Source organism: Spermophilus citellus (assembly GCF_964194105.1).
Source record: "Spermophilus citellus genome assembly, contig: SCAFFOLD_513, whole genome shotgun sequence".
NCBI lineage: Eukaryota > Metazoa > Chordata > Mammalia > Rodentia > Sciuridae > Spermophilus > Spermophilus citellus.
The window spans coordinates 46,744-61,013 of NW_027672859.1; the positions used below are offsets into that span (position 1 = coordinate 46,744).

Sequence of the window (14,270 nt, forward strand, 5' to 3'; positions counted from 1 at the left end):
TCTGCCTCTCTGGAAAGCAAGTTTTACATTTCTTTTTGGTGTTGGACTTTCACCTTGATGGGGTGGAGCAGGACCAGATCTGGCAGAGTGAGATTTGACATCTGTTTCTGGTCTTTCTGTGCTTTGTTTTTCACTCTCAGGTGTGAAATTTTGCAATGTATTCTCAACTTTCCAAATACCCAACTGTCCATTGTCCTGAAATATTTCCATAAGTGTTTCCTCATTCAATTTTTGTGTCCATGGAAGGCTGGTATTCTTTTCTCTTAAAATTTCAGTATTCTCAAAGCACTTCTTTTCCTGGTTCTGATATTTTACTGTGTCCATTCCCAGTCTCTTCATAGAGACCTCATCCTTCTTCTTGTGATATTTATGCAATAGCTTGTTCTCTGTCCCATCACTAGGAGAAACCTAAATAAAACCAAGGATACATTTAGCTAGCACTCAATAAAATGATGTTTCATAATTTTCACTGAAATTAAAGAAAAATCTGTTTATTTATATGGTGAAAGGGTTTCAATAAATAGATACCCACAGAAGAAAAATTAGATGTAAACTTCTGAGCTTATCAAAATATAAATTCCCAAGAGTTCACAAGTTAATTCAAAAAGATGGATCTATGGGAGTAAAAGAAAATTATAACTTAAAGAATGTAGGAACTGCCAGGTTCAGGGGCTCATGCTTGTAATACCAGTGTCTCAGGATACTGAGGCAGGAGAATCACAGGTTCAATGCCAGTCTTCAGAAATTCAGTGACACCCTGACTCATTCATACATAAATAAATAAATAAATAAATGGCTGGGATGCATCTCAGTGGTTGAGCACCCTGGTTCAATTCCTGGTTATAAAAAAAGAAAAAAATTAAAGATTGAAAAAATCTGCATTATACCAGAATGAAAGAATAGATTAAGTGATTAGTTAGTTTGCCAATGTAAAAAAAATAACTTTGCAGAAGAGAAGCAACAGAGAAAACCCCACACATATAGTTATCTAATACTAGACAAACACACTATAAAACATGCATTGGGGAAAGGATAGGTTCCTCAGCCAATTGTGCTGGGAAAACTGAAAACCCATATGTCGTAGGAGAAATTTAACCCCTATTTCTCAAAAACAACGTGGATCAAGGACCTAGATAATAGATAAAAGACCCTATTACAAGACTATACAGGCCCAGCGCTCCATCTTGTCAGTGTAGGAACTGAATTCCTCAAAAAGACACTTAAAGCACAAGAAGTAAAATAAAGAATCAATAAATGGGGTGGTATCTTTACAGCAAAGGAAACCATCAAGAATGTGAGTAGACAGCATATAGAATGGGAGAAAATCTTTGTCACTGACATGTCAGATAGAGCATTAATCTCCAGAATATATAAACAACTCAAAAAATAACTCACAAACAAAAAATAACCCAATCAATAAATGAACAAAAAACTGAGCAAGCACTTCAAAGAAAAATATGTACAAACAGTTAACAAGTATATGAAAAAAATGTTCAACATCTTTAGCGATTAGAAAAATGAAAATTAAAACTACACTGAGATATAAAGAATGCAAGTAACAATAAATGTTGGTGAGAATGTGGGGAAAAGATTGACTCATACATTGCACCAAGCAATTTTTCAGGAAAGCAGTATATAGATTTCTCACAAAACCTGGAATGGAACGACCATTTGACCCAGTTATTCTGCTCCTCAGTGTATACTCCAATGACACTATAGTGACACAGCCACATAAATATTTATAGCAGCTCTTCACAAAAGTTAAGCTGTGGAACCAACCTAGGTGCCTTTCAACACATGGAAGGATAAAGACAATGTGTCATATATACACAATGGATTCAGCCATGAAGAATGAAATTATGGCATTTGCTGGCAAATGAATGGAACTGGACACTGTCATGCCAAGTGAAATAATCCAGCCCTCCAAATCCAAAGTCTGAATATTCTCCTTAACATGTAGTTGGTAACACACATAAGGGTGGAGGATAAAAGAATAGAAGTTTGTTGGTTAGACAAAAGTGAATAAAGGGTTGAGAGGGGAGGGGAATATAGTAGAATGAATCTGACATTACATTCCTATGTTCACATATGAATACATGACCAGAAAAACTCTACATAGAAGAAGTTATATGCTATGTATGTGTAATACACCAAAAGAACTCTATTGTAATGTATACCTAAAAACAATAAATAAAAATTAGAATTCACTACTTCTATGTTGATCCACTTTTAGGATCGTATGATCTACCCTTTAAACAGTTAAAAATTCCAAATATTTTATTATGTACCTATCTGTTGGGATGGCTTCAGTGGCAAATAAAAGAACACTTAACTTTAAGAAGAATAAGTTTGCAATCTGACACCTCATGTATTCAACCAGACCATAGTAAGAGCCTTAGCTCTACATCTACTGAGACATAACAAAAGTTCTCCAAGGTCTTTTCCTAAAAATATTCCTAGCATATTCTGTTTTCTAACATTTTGTAGCTGTGAATGAGAATTGCATCTATACATAAAATTATAAATGTAGGAACAGCATTAAACACATGATCTATATCAATGAACAATGTATCACAATTCTGAAAAGGAGCACAAGGCTAAAAACATAGGCAAATTGCACGATTTTTCTCGAAGTCTTTTGTCTCTGCTTCTAGTGCTCATCCACAAAGCCAGTTACTTCTGTCCTATGAATGGATAAACACCAAAGAAGGCCTGTGTTTCAAAATACAAATGACAAATAAGGCAAAATGTGTAAGGCTCTACTCAGAAAATCCTGAGATTTCTACTCAGTAACATTTGTTTCATCTCAGTGAACATTGAAACATGAGTCAATATAAAATAAAGGAAATAAACAGATCTTATGTATTAGGAACAAATACTTACCAGTAATTTATTTCTAAGAACGTACTATGGTATGCCATTTTTTCCAAAGGTGTTTTGTACTGAAGTAGGAGATTACTTGAAGCAAAGTGTTTGTTTCTCTTCTTAAAAGTGAGAAAATGATTTACAAAACCAGAGTATTTGCTGGCCCCACTTTTCCTCCTTACTTAACAGTGGGAGTAGTAATGCACATTAATACAACAAGAGAGCAAAGTCACTTCCCCAAACTAGAAGATCTACTATTAGAAGCAAGGGTTTTGAGATCATAGAAAAATCAACTATTCCTCTGGAAAATATTAAAAGTCTTTTCTCTTTATAAGGCTACTCTGAAAGTCATGGATGGGACTGCTGCGGAGAAATACAGTTGAATTAAGAACATTACTTAATTCAATGGGACAAAAACTGCACCCCTCACCTCCAAAATATGTACATTATGGTTATAAATATATGGATTTAAAACCCTCTATACTTTCCCATAATTAATAGATTTACTGTTTAACTATGTTACACACACTCACTCTCTCTCTCTCTCAATCATTTGAAAACAGAAGAAAATAATTCAGGAAACATTTCCTTTCTGCACGTCTATCTCTTTTTGTTTCCAAAAATGTGTTACTGAAATTTCATATTGTAAATTCTGGCATTATGGTCTCATGGAAATCGTCTGTAGGTTTCATTTTGTTCTGCTAAAATCTACAAATTTATTTCAGCAAGGTTTTGGCTGTATATCAGCAGGTGACAGAAGTCTAAAAGATTAATTTAAGAGTGGGACCTTCAAGATTAAAAAATAATTCCAAAAGGTAGATTTATTCTTCATGAGTAAATGTCTTACATTTCACCTGCACAAATGACAGATAAATTTGGGTGAGTGAAAACATTTCTTGGGGTGGGGATGTGGCTCAAGTGGTAGTGCGCTCGCCTGGCATGCGTGCAGCCCAGGTTCGATCCTCAGCACCACATACAGACAAAGATGTTGTGTCCGCCAAAAACTAAAAAATAAATATTAAAACTCTCTCTATCTTTACAAAAATTTAAAAATTAAAAAAAAATTTCTTAAATGCAGACAGAAATGTAATTGTGAAACACTTTAAAAAAATGATTTAAATAGGTGCATAGATATTTAGTTTGTATTTTAACATAAAACACCTAAATTTGTATTTATGTCAGTGATTAAACTAAACTTCTTCATTCAGAAAACAAATGCTGAACAACTACCAGATGCTAAGTTTTGCTGTAACTAGTTTTGTCATAAATATCATCATTTAATTTTAGAGTCAGATAACATTGTGTTTTTTTTTTCTGGTTTGTCAGATCTTTTTTTAATTTTTTTTATTGCCAAATAACGAACATTGTGTTTTAAATCAAAATAATAGTTCACACCCCACATACCCATGCTTTGGGAAACAGCAGACTGCATATAAATGGAGGTCCTAGAAGTCTGTGTTTCCTGGCATTGTGGGAGATGTCTGAAGTGTGTGGAAGTACACACACATGATGACTGCATGTTGGTGAAATTGCCAAACAGCACATTCCTCAGACCACATTGCCATCATTAAGTGAAACATGGCCACATACTATAAGTTAAAGGGATTTTATAAATAATTCAAATGAAATACAGTAAAAATTTGAAACTTTACTGAACGTTCATTTACCTGATTAAAATGATTTCTTGCAGTCTCCAATTCTGTATCTATTGTACAAACAGAGATTTCAGCTTGCTTTCTCACTTGATCCTCTTTGTTAAATTCTGTTTCTTTTTCTTTTAATGGGTTCTTATTTTTTTCATGTAACATATCATCATTTTTTCTATTCACTTCATCTTCTTTTAAGGTATATCTGAAGTTAATACAGATGCCTTTTAATTGATTTTTGCCAAAACCCAAACATGTCTTTTTATGTTCTGGCTCTTTGTATGCTGATTTAGTATCTTAATAAAAATTTTATGTTCTCTGAAGCTTTTCTAGTTTAACATTTTAAATTTCTCCTTTAATCTTGTGTAAAACATACATAACTGAAAGTCAATAATAAAAGACTGTTTTGTTATTTGATAAGTTTCTGTTACTAGCAAATCTTTTAGATACCACAGAAAAGTAAATTAGAAATGATTTGGTAAATTGACAAGTTTAAGGTAATTTTTTTTGCACAATCATAGGTCCTCCCCAGTTAAAAAGATAATTTCATGTCAAATAAGTTTTAAAGACATTGTTTATATACAAACTTATGAATTCAGTAGTAACATCATTTATCTTCATAAAATATGTCAGGTATACCTATAACTGGCTTACAGTGTAACAGCATATTCAGACATTCTTTTTTCAATATGTGTCTTTTGGGGCTGGGGCTGTAGCACAGTGGTAGAGTGTTTGCCTAGCATGAGTAAGGTGCTGGGTTCGATCCTTAGCACCACATATAAATAAAATAAAGATATAAAAAATATGTATCTTTTGTACTACTATAACCCCGAACTGGGATAAATAATCTAATACCTGTTATTATACTTTTTATGTTTCTTTTATGGTAACACTCTCAACTTACCTTTTTGATCATTATGTATTTTACAAAAAACTCAAAATCCATTTTTGAACAAGATGGGACCTAATATTTAATCCAATAATGAAGAGTAATGTTCTTCAACAGATGAAGGGATAAAAAAAATATGTGTGTGTGCACACACACAATGGAATATAAGACATAACAAAAATAAATTTATGTCAACATATAGTCTACTGTCATGTATACCTAAAAACATAAAAAGTATATGTCCTTTCAATATAGAAATATGAACAAATTTATGAATGAGAATGAATTTGAATAAAAAATAATCTATTTTCATTTCATTTTTTAATGAATGTTAATGTTAGAAGTGTAGCCTAGTGTCTAGCTCAGCACTAGCACATCACACTAGTAACACAAAACCCTGAGTTTGATCCCCAAAATCAGCCTAAAAACTATAAATGTATAACATGTTTCAGGGCAGTGAAAAATGCCTCACTGGTGGAATACAAACTTTCTTGAGAGAAATTTAAAAATCCTGTAATCTTTTTAAAGTTTCCCAACTTTAACCAAATAACTCTATATTGAAATTTTTTTCAAAAGTAAACAGAAATATAGAAAGTTATTTTTTTTTCTTTTCTTCTCATCCCCAACTTTGGTACCAGGAATTGAATGCCCAGAAGCTAAATCCCTTAGCTACATCCCAAGGTCTTTTTCATTTTTTTTGTTGTTGTTGGAGACAGGGTCTCATTAATTTGCTTAGGACATTGCTGCTATGTTAATGAGAATTATTTTGAACTTTTTTTTTTTTTGGGGGGGGGTCAACTGAGAATGTTTATTTAAAAGCAATTTTAAATATTAAAAAAGTAGAAATTAACACATACAGTACTGAAAAATGGTCACATTAAATACATGTGAAACGAAAAGTGTACTGATGTTTGATGGTAACATCCAGATGAGGATTCGGAAATTAACGAGTGGCACTATGGGATTCCTATACAACACGTTGAAGATCTAGGCAATACAAAAATAAATAGCAATTGCTGTTCAACAGTCAAACAGACACACACTACTTGCAGAACATTACTTTCTCCTCCGGGGAAAAAAAAGAACTAATTTGCTATTTTTTTTTGGGGGGGGGAAGGTCCCATTCCTTCAAAATACTATATCATGTACAAAATGGCAGATCATGGCTCTTCACCGAGTTTAAGAATGAGATCAGATTTAAACTCAACAAGATTGCCAATGGTTTTTCTATCTAGTTTTCCTATGTCCCACAGTAAGCTGGATTAGAGAGAACTCAAATTCCTCATGGAAAACAAAACAAAACCAGAGAGGAGGAGGAGGAAAAAAAAAAGGTCTGAAAAATGCATCTGTGAGAGTTTCTACAATAGGGGAAACAGAATAGACATCGCCTCCACATAACTCTAGAGACGGAGCTTGTGTGTGTATTTAAAATAACTAGTTTATTTTCAGATGAGTTGCAAATAGTCTGGCCACAATGAAGAACGGCTCTTTACTGCAACTTCAAATTGTGAATGAATGAGCTGGGACTCAGGGCAGCCTCAGATGCTGACTTCCTGTCCTGATACCAGTGTGGCTTAAATGCTGAGGCTGCTGGCACGGCCAGTCACATATCAGCACGTGGCCTGGTGCCTCCCTCACATTCTGGGTTAGGTGCGGGAATGCACGTGTGCCCTGATGCTGAGGAAGCAATTGCTTAAAATCAGTTTCCAATAGTAGCTGATAAAATATTTCTCAGGTATGCCATGCAAGGTTTATTCTTCAGGTGGCTACTCAAAGTTTTCATAGTAACCACTTAAGCAGAACTAAATATTTACTGAGCACTGTGACTATGAAAGAGGGTTTTTCCTATGGATTTGGTTGGGAATTGTGCTTCTGTGAAATTAACATTTCTCATTCACGGCTAAGATTATCTGCTTAAAAATATTAAGTCTTCTGTGCTGTTGCCAAAATAGCAGTTTAAGCAAATGGAACATCAGAATGACACGAGCCTTAGAATCAAGGACAGTTCCATTGGTTGTGGAACATGACTGCTGTATTCTTGTCCAAAATTCAGACTGATGCCAAAGATCAAAACACAATGTTCTTAGTGGTCTGATAAGCATGGCTGGGATGAAAACAAAATGAGAGAGAGAGAAAGAGCACAAGTGACAGAGAAACAGAGACAAGATTCCTTGCAGGGAGAGCTTTTTCACAGTGCAATTCATAGCAGCTTCCAAAACTTGGTTATGAATTGACTTGAAAGGGAACTGTCTAGTGGCTGGCGCTTCAGATGGGAACACTGATGTATGAAGAAGAGCAGAAGAGCTTGGTTTCAGCACCTGGATCCTACTCTGGAAACACTGTGTGAAGGGCTGACTTTTAATTTCTCCATTTTGAATAGTCTTTTAAAAGTTAATTTATCCAAGAACAAAACTAAGAAAATAATTTAAAACCAACACTTTAGATGCTTCAACACAATTGAGGGATGCTGATTCATAATACATTATGTAAATTCATACTCTTTGAGAGAGTTGAATGACTGACTACAAACAGATATAGTTGCAACCTTATAATTTCTGCTTTAATGGCAATCAAGTTTAAAAAATGTACAGTTCAACTTATTCATACTATTTATTCCTTTATAAAAGGCAAGATTTCAGGTATAAGCTTCTAGATGCATGCATAATGTAGAGGCTAATATTTTCTGGCAGTCCTTGGTTCCTGAAAGTTAAACTTCATCAGACATATTTTAAACTTTGTCAAAATAGGCATGAAGGATATGTTATTTTTGCATAATGAGGTAATATCTCAAGGGTGGGCACTCATCATCATAAGACAGTATAAATCCACTTGTCTCAACTTGCATGAGGCTGTGTGCATTGTAAAATGCCACAAAGAGTTTTGGGTCAGTGAACATTTGCTGAAGGAGTAACATATTTAACTGAGCACTTGTCTGTAATAAATACCAAAGTAGGTTTTTGTAGCTGTAAACTGTGTACACAGATAACTACAGGCTGGTCTGTCATGGAGCTAACTAGAAGTTTCACCTGGAGAACAGAACCCACCTCTTTGCTAATGCTGCATTTTCAGTAACAAGATTGAGAATACTGCACTGGAAGGAGCAGAGTCGACTCTAGGCCCTTCAATGGCTGCTGAACAGAAATCACTCTACTTTCAAAGCCAGCAATTCCTACACTCCTGGTTTTTTGTTGTAGTTGGTTTATTTTTTATTTTTATTTTTTATTTTTGCTTGCTTGTAAAACAGCACAGATAGAGAGAGATGTAAGTGCTAGGTGCCAGGGACGGCTTTGGCAAACCAGCAAGGCGCACCGGGCCCCGAGGCTACCCTCATACTGGCAAAGGCAGAAGACCACAGGATATTTACAATACATACTCTGTTCCCCTCCCGAGGTGGCCCTCGAGGAGTTTCCTATTCTGTAACAGCAGCTATACACACACTGTGCACAGGGTGGCATGGAAGCAGAAGTCTGGCATGGAGGATGGAGACAACCATAAGGTTCTGCTTTCTGCTAGTCGGACAGGATGTGAACAAAGGACACTGGAAAGACCCCCTACCTTTCAGGCTGTCCTTCGATGTGCCCAATCCACCACTCCTGATCCTCTTCCCCTGTGACAATAATCACTTCTCCCTCGATGAAGGTGAGCTCGTCGTCGTTGTCTGCCTGGCAGTCGTAAATGGTCTTCACGCGTCTCACTTTATTCTTCCCCGTGTTGATCTTTCTGGGTAGTGGTACAGGCGTCTCGGGCAGAGTGGGCGTGAGGTCACTGGAGTCCTCAGATGCCTGCTTCGGGACAGCGTCTCTGGACTGCATGTTTGGGGAGAGATCCCCGGGGTGTGACTTCTGTGTGACCTCGGAGGGCTGCTGAGACTTGGGCGAGATGTCACTCGTCTGAGACTTTGCCAGCAGGTCGCCCAGCTGGGGCTTGGGGGGCAGGTCCTTCATGTGCGGTTTGGGAGGTAAGTCTGAGAGCTGGGGCTTGGGGGCCAGTTCTGTGGGCTTTGGGGGCAGGTCTCCAGGTGGTGGCTTTTGTGGCAATTCTGCCAACTGTGAAGATTTCTGAAAAATCTCAGGCGGGATGTTGGCTTTGTCTAGGGAGAGATGATGGCTCGTTTCTGTTTTCCTTAGTGCCACTTTCTGAGGTAGTTTAGGAAGAACTCTTGGGCCAAGGGCAGTCTTTGCAGAACTGGTGCTGGATTGTTGAGACAGCCCCTCAAACTTGTTCGCGGTCTTACTTGAAGATGACGGACCCACATCGTTACCCCAAGGAATTGCGCCTTTGTTTGGGGGCCCGTGAGGTAGTGGGCTGGGAGGGTCGGACAGGGTTCTCTTGTGTCCGGGTGGTGGGGGAGGAGGCCTCTTCTTGGAAAGGGTGGAGCTGCCACTAGAGGTCTGGGTGCTTAGAGGGAGTGTTGAAGGTGGGCCAGTTGGACCTTTCCCGGCATTCCTAGGAGGCAGAGGTGGAGCCTCTGCAGTTGGTGACGTGGGCGAGTCTGTGCTCGTGGAGGCATAAATCTGGTTGGTAAAGGCCCCGTAGGAGAGCCGCTGCTTGTCCCGTGGGGTGCTGAAACCTGGCAGTGACAGCTTGTCCTGTGGGGAGATGCTGGAGGAGTGGCAGAAGCTCTGGGGTCTGGGCGAGCGCTCTTTCTTGATGGGGCTCGGTTTGTCATCCAGATCATCATCGCTTTCATCGATCTCCTCCTGTCGAAGGTTCCATTCGTACTCTACGTGGACGTGGGGATTGAACTTTCCAGATTTAGCCTGGGAAAGCAGATCTTCGCACTGGGAAGCTTTGAGTCTCTTTGCTATGTCCAAGGCAGTTTCTCCAGCTTGGTTAACGATGTCCACGGTGGGCTTGCTCCTCAGCAGCAGCTTCAGGCACTCGGGCTTGCCGTACATGCTGCAATAGTGCAGAACCGTATTTCCCAGGGACGTCTGCTTATCCAGGTTCCCACAGTTTTGTACAAGGAAGTCAACTAAATGGAGAGATGTCTGGTCTGCAGTTCGGACGGCAAGATGAAGGGCGGTCTCCCCGAGCTCCTGTCCAGGTTCCAGCAGTGGTTCCATGAGCTCCACCCCCTCTGCATAGACTTGAATGAGTGCAAGTAGATCCCTGGATTTGATGGCCTCCAGCAACTCACTCAGCTTAGCTGACGAGGAGGAGCAGGTCTTCCTTGAGAACCTGTGGTCGACGTACTTCGCAGTGATGTACTCTTTTCGTACAGTCATATCACTTGAAGGGGTAGGTTTTGGTGAGGGGCTGGGTAAATTTGCTTCCATAATATCATTAAAACTATTGTTTCCTACATTCTTGGCCAGCAAGAGTTCAGAAGTTCCTAATTTGTCTAATTCCAAAGATTGAATTCGAGAAATATGAACCCCCATTTCCCTATGGATGCCGGAACATTCTATACAGGTCAAAATACCCAAGTTGGTTGAAAGCCAGGTGGGTTCTGACGAGCCACAGTCACAGCACACGTCATTCCCGGGGAGCCGCTGGACCTCTTCAATGATGGCTTTCGTCAGATCTTCCAAGCTGTTCTCCCCTGTGCTCTGCTCGCCCCGGAAGGCCATGGTCAGGGCCTCCTCTTTGCTGTTGGTCAGCACCGATATCCACGCCACATAATCCTGCTCATCTTCTGCCTGAAAATGATACGTCCTATTATGTGAAATCAGGTCAAAAGACTTCTTGTCCTCGGCATTCGGTTTCACCTGGCAGGTAAGAAGGTTCAACTTGGCTGGCTGCCTATTGGAAGTTGCGTGTGAGATGGTCAGAATTCCATTCTTGACGGTGCACTTCCTCCTTTGCCACACTTTCCGGATCCCGTCACTCTTCTTCAGCAGGTAACCCTTCTTCTCACTGCCGTATTCCTTATTGCCCTGGAGCTGATGCATGCTGTACCCTCCTTGCCGGCTCTGGGAATCTTCTTTCTGATCAAGCTGAAGAGAGGATTTTATTAAATCTCGAAGTGCAGTGAGCTGTTTCTTTTCTTCATCCTGGGTCTGTTTTATATTATATAAATCAGCAGCCAGTTTTTCAATGTACTGTTTCAATTTATCAGCTGTTTTCAAGCCATCTTGGAAGAAATTGCACTGTGCGTGATAATACTTTATAAGGTTCTGCAGCAGATCCACACCCTTTTTGGTCTTGATTTCATTGACTTTAATGAGATACTCACACATTTGGAGCTGAAACAGGCGCCTTTCCTTCTCCATTTCTTCGGCAATCTCAGCTCCTGTTATCTCGGTGCGGATCATCCCGTGCTGTTTTGCATGCTCTCTTTTTTCCTTTTCAATTTTTGTAAACTTTGTCTCATAATCTTTCCAGGCTTTGTCAAATGGCTTCTTGAGATCTCCTTTGACTCCCTTTAGGTCTCCTTTTAACAAGGAATCCAAGGTGAAGATCACATTGTGGCTCAGACCCTGGAGCAGATTTTCCAGCAGTGTGGACAGTTCCTTTGTAAGAGTAGAAAACTTGACAAAAGCGGTGCCAAGATCGGGGTTGTCTCGACTTAAAAAATTACTCCCAAACTTATCAAGAACTTGTGCATAGTTTTCTTCATTTTGTACATGGTCTTGACCAGAATTATATATTGCTTTTACAGATTTCTTCACTTTCTGCAAGGCTGTTCTATCTTGGTCTAGAGCCTCCTCCAGCAGCGTGACGGTGTTCCTGCAGTTGTGCAGCCGCGTGGTGAAGCTGGACGTGGTGGGCGAGTTGTAATCCTCGGTGGTCTCGGCGATGAACTCGGACACGGAGATCTGGTCCGGCATCCTGCCGGGGGGGGGGATGAGACACAAGCGGGGGCGGGGGGTGAGTCACGGTGCAGGCTCCCGGGGCTCATGAACGCCCCGCGCGCAGCCCTGCGCCCGGCCTGGCGCGCTCCCACCCTATTTTGAACTTTTGATCCTCCTATCTTTGTCTCCTAAGCTGCTGGAATTATAGGCACATGCCATGGTACCTGAGTAGGAAATGATTTTTTTATAAATGATATTTCTTGAAATATTAATTGTAATAAAAAGTTAAAAATATAAACAAATAACAATCCCAAATTATGCTGGTTAAATAAATAGATTACTAGCAGATGGAGTTCCACAGAGACATTAAAATTGTTATGGGAAAAATATGAACTTAGTTTTTAGAAGTAATCACATTTAATAATATGCTATCATATTTGTAAGAATTTATAATTTATTCACGTTTTCTCCTTTGCAAAGTGCTAACAGATGAGGCAGTAGTTACAAAAAAAATTTCCTTCTTATTTTACTGGATTAAAGGAAAAGATTCCACTCCTTCTTTTGATCTAGGATATAATACCTCAAATTTTGGAGTTGTTGTTTCACTTCTATATTTTCTTGCTTAAACTCTGATACCCTCTTTTTTAGCTCATGAATCTCATTTTCCAGTTGTGCATTTTTTTCAAAATGTAGTGAACACTGTGTGCAGTGACGTTTTTTGCTTTTTATTATTCTTTGAAGTGATAGAACTGCTTTCTGGATTTTCGATAGGCTAACAGAATCTGTCAGAAAAAAGAAGATAGAAATAAAATATGTGACTAATTTAAATATATGAATGCTGTATATTTCACATGCATTATTTATACACTAAAACAATGAGTGCATAAAACACGTGACACAATATGCTGAACTCTGAAGATATAGCAAATGAGATTAGACCCCTATTGTTCTTTAGCTTAAAATCTAATGGAGAAGACAGACACAAAAAAAGATCATTATAATTTTAGACAGATGATATTAGAAAAGAGGTTTGTGATCTAATACATATATCTGATCTTTAGAAAAGATTCCCTGAGGAAAATAAAAATACACTGAGAAATGAACAGAAAGCAGGTAGAATGTGAAGAACATTATTCTTTCCAACATAAAAATTCAAGTTTTTCAACTCCCCTGTGCTCTATACTTGTCTTGTACAGAAACTAAGAGGGACACTCCCACTATAACCTGCTGCTGGACTTTGGTCTTGAGAGAGACAACTCTTTATCTTTCTTGCTTTTTCTTTATTCCCTGTTTACTAGGTTCATTTCTCCCAGTATTAGAATACATCAGCACTCATGTTATAAATCAATATTCTATCCAAAGAACTGTGTAGAATATGTTGTTCTTACCATGGACATGTCCATCTTCTTTCTCTTTTGCTTTATGATGTTTCTCTCCAGATGAGTGAGAAACACGCATCTGTGGATGATCCTCAGAATATACCTGTAAAATAAAGGACCCCAATGAGCTGCATGAAGACTTCACTATCACTCTTTTAGACATCACCCAAATTTTGGTCTTGAAAGCAGCTAACTAACATGTAGATAACTACAGACTGAGCAGTCATACTTTCCATAGGGTGTCTTAGCATTGTGCTCCAGATGAAGCTGAACACTTATCTTCCAATGGCTCCTGATTTGGTAAAAGCAGGGTGGATGTCATAGAAAAGGCATTCCTTGACAACGTGCTAACAAAGGTGTACACACCCCAAAGGATGGGAGGAATGATATTCATTGTAACTCATCCGACTTTGCATTCACCATCAAATGTGAGAAGGCTTTCAAGTCTTATTTTAAAGAATTTTGAGGAGTATGTTTCATATTAAATAGGATTACACTTTTTAAACAATGAACTAACAAAGTTTTTGTTTGAAAATATGAGACTTAGGTGTTCAGTTGGGGATCTGACACTGAGATATGGCCCCTGCCCAGGATACACCCCAAAGGGAAAGCTGTAAACCCAAGGACCTACATATGCCAGCCAAATAAAATAAATCTAGATGTGTGCTAAATCTCACACCAGGAATGTTGGCAATGTGAGAAAAAAGATGAGATAGCATCTCTAAATTCCATCATTCCCCCATTAATGCACACA

At 38.6% G+C, this 14,270-nt stretch overlaps 1 protein-coding gene across 2 annotated transcripts; it reads right to left on the reverse strand.

The window, feature by feature from the left end:
- Window positions 1-200: 200 nt before the first annotated feature.
- LOC308640523 (arf-GAP with SH3 domain, ANK repeat and PH domain-containing protein 1-like) lies at window positions 201-12,173 on the reverse strand (the record flags this gene model as incomplete). 2 transcript variants are annotated; one of them, XM_081312398.1, is made up of 2 exons in its annotated part: window positions 201-408; window positions 8,956-12,173. In XM_081312398.1, 2 exons carry the CDS (start codon window positions 12,171-12,173, stop codon window positions 336-338), a joined length of 3,291 nt encoding a protein of 1,096 aa, XP_081168524.1. In that variant the 3' UTR covers window positions 201-335. The 2 variants fall into 2 exon arrangements, with proteins under 2 accessions (XP_081168524.1, XP_081168525.1); XM_081312399.1 differs by lacking the exon at window positions 201-408 and having other exon boundaries at window positions 6,235-12,173.
- Window positions 12,174-14,270: the final 2,097 nt, after the last annotated feature.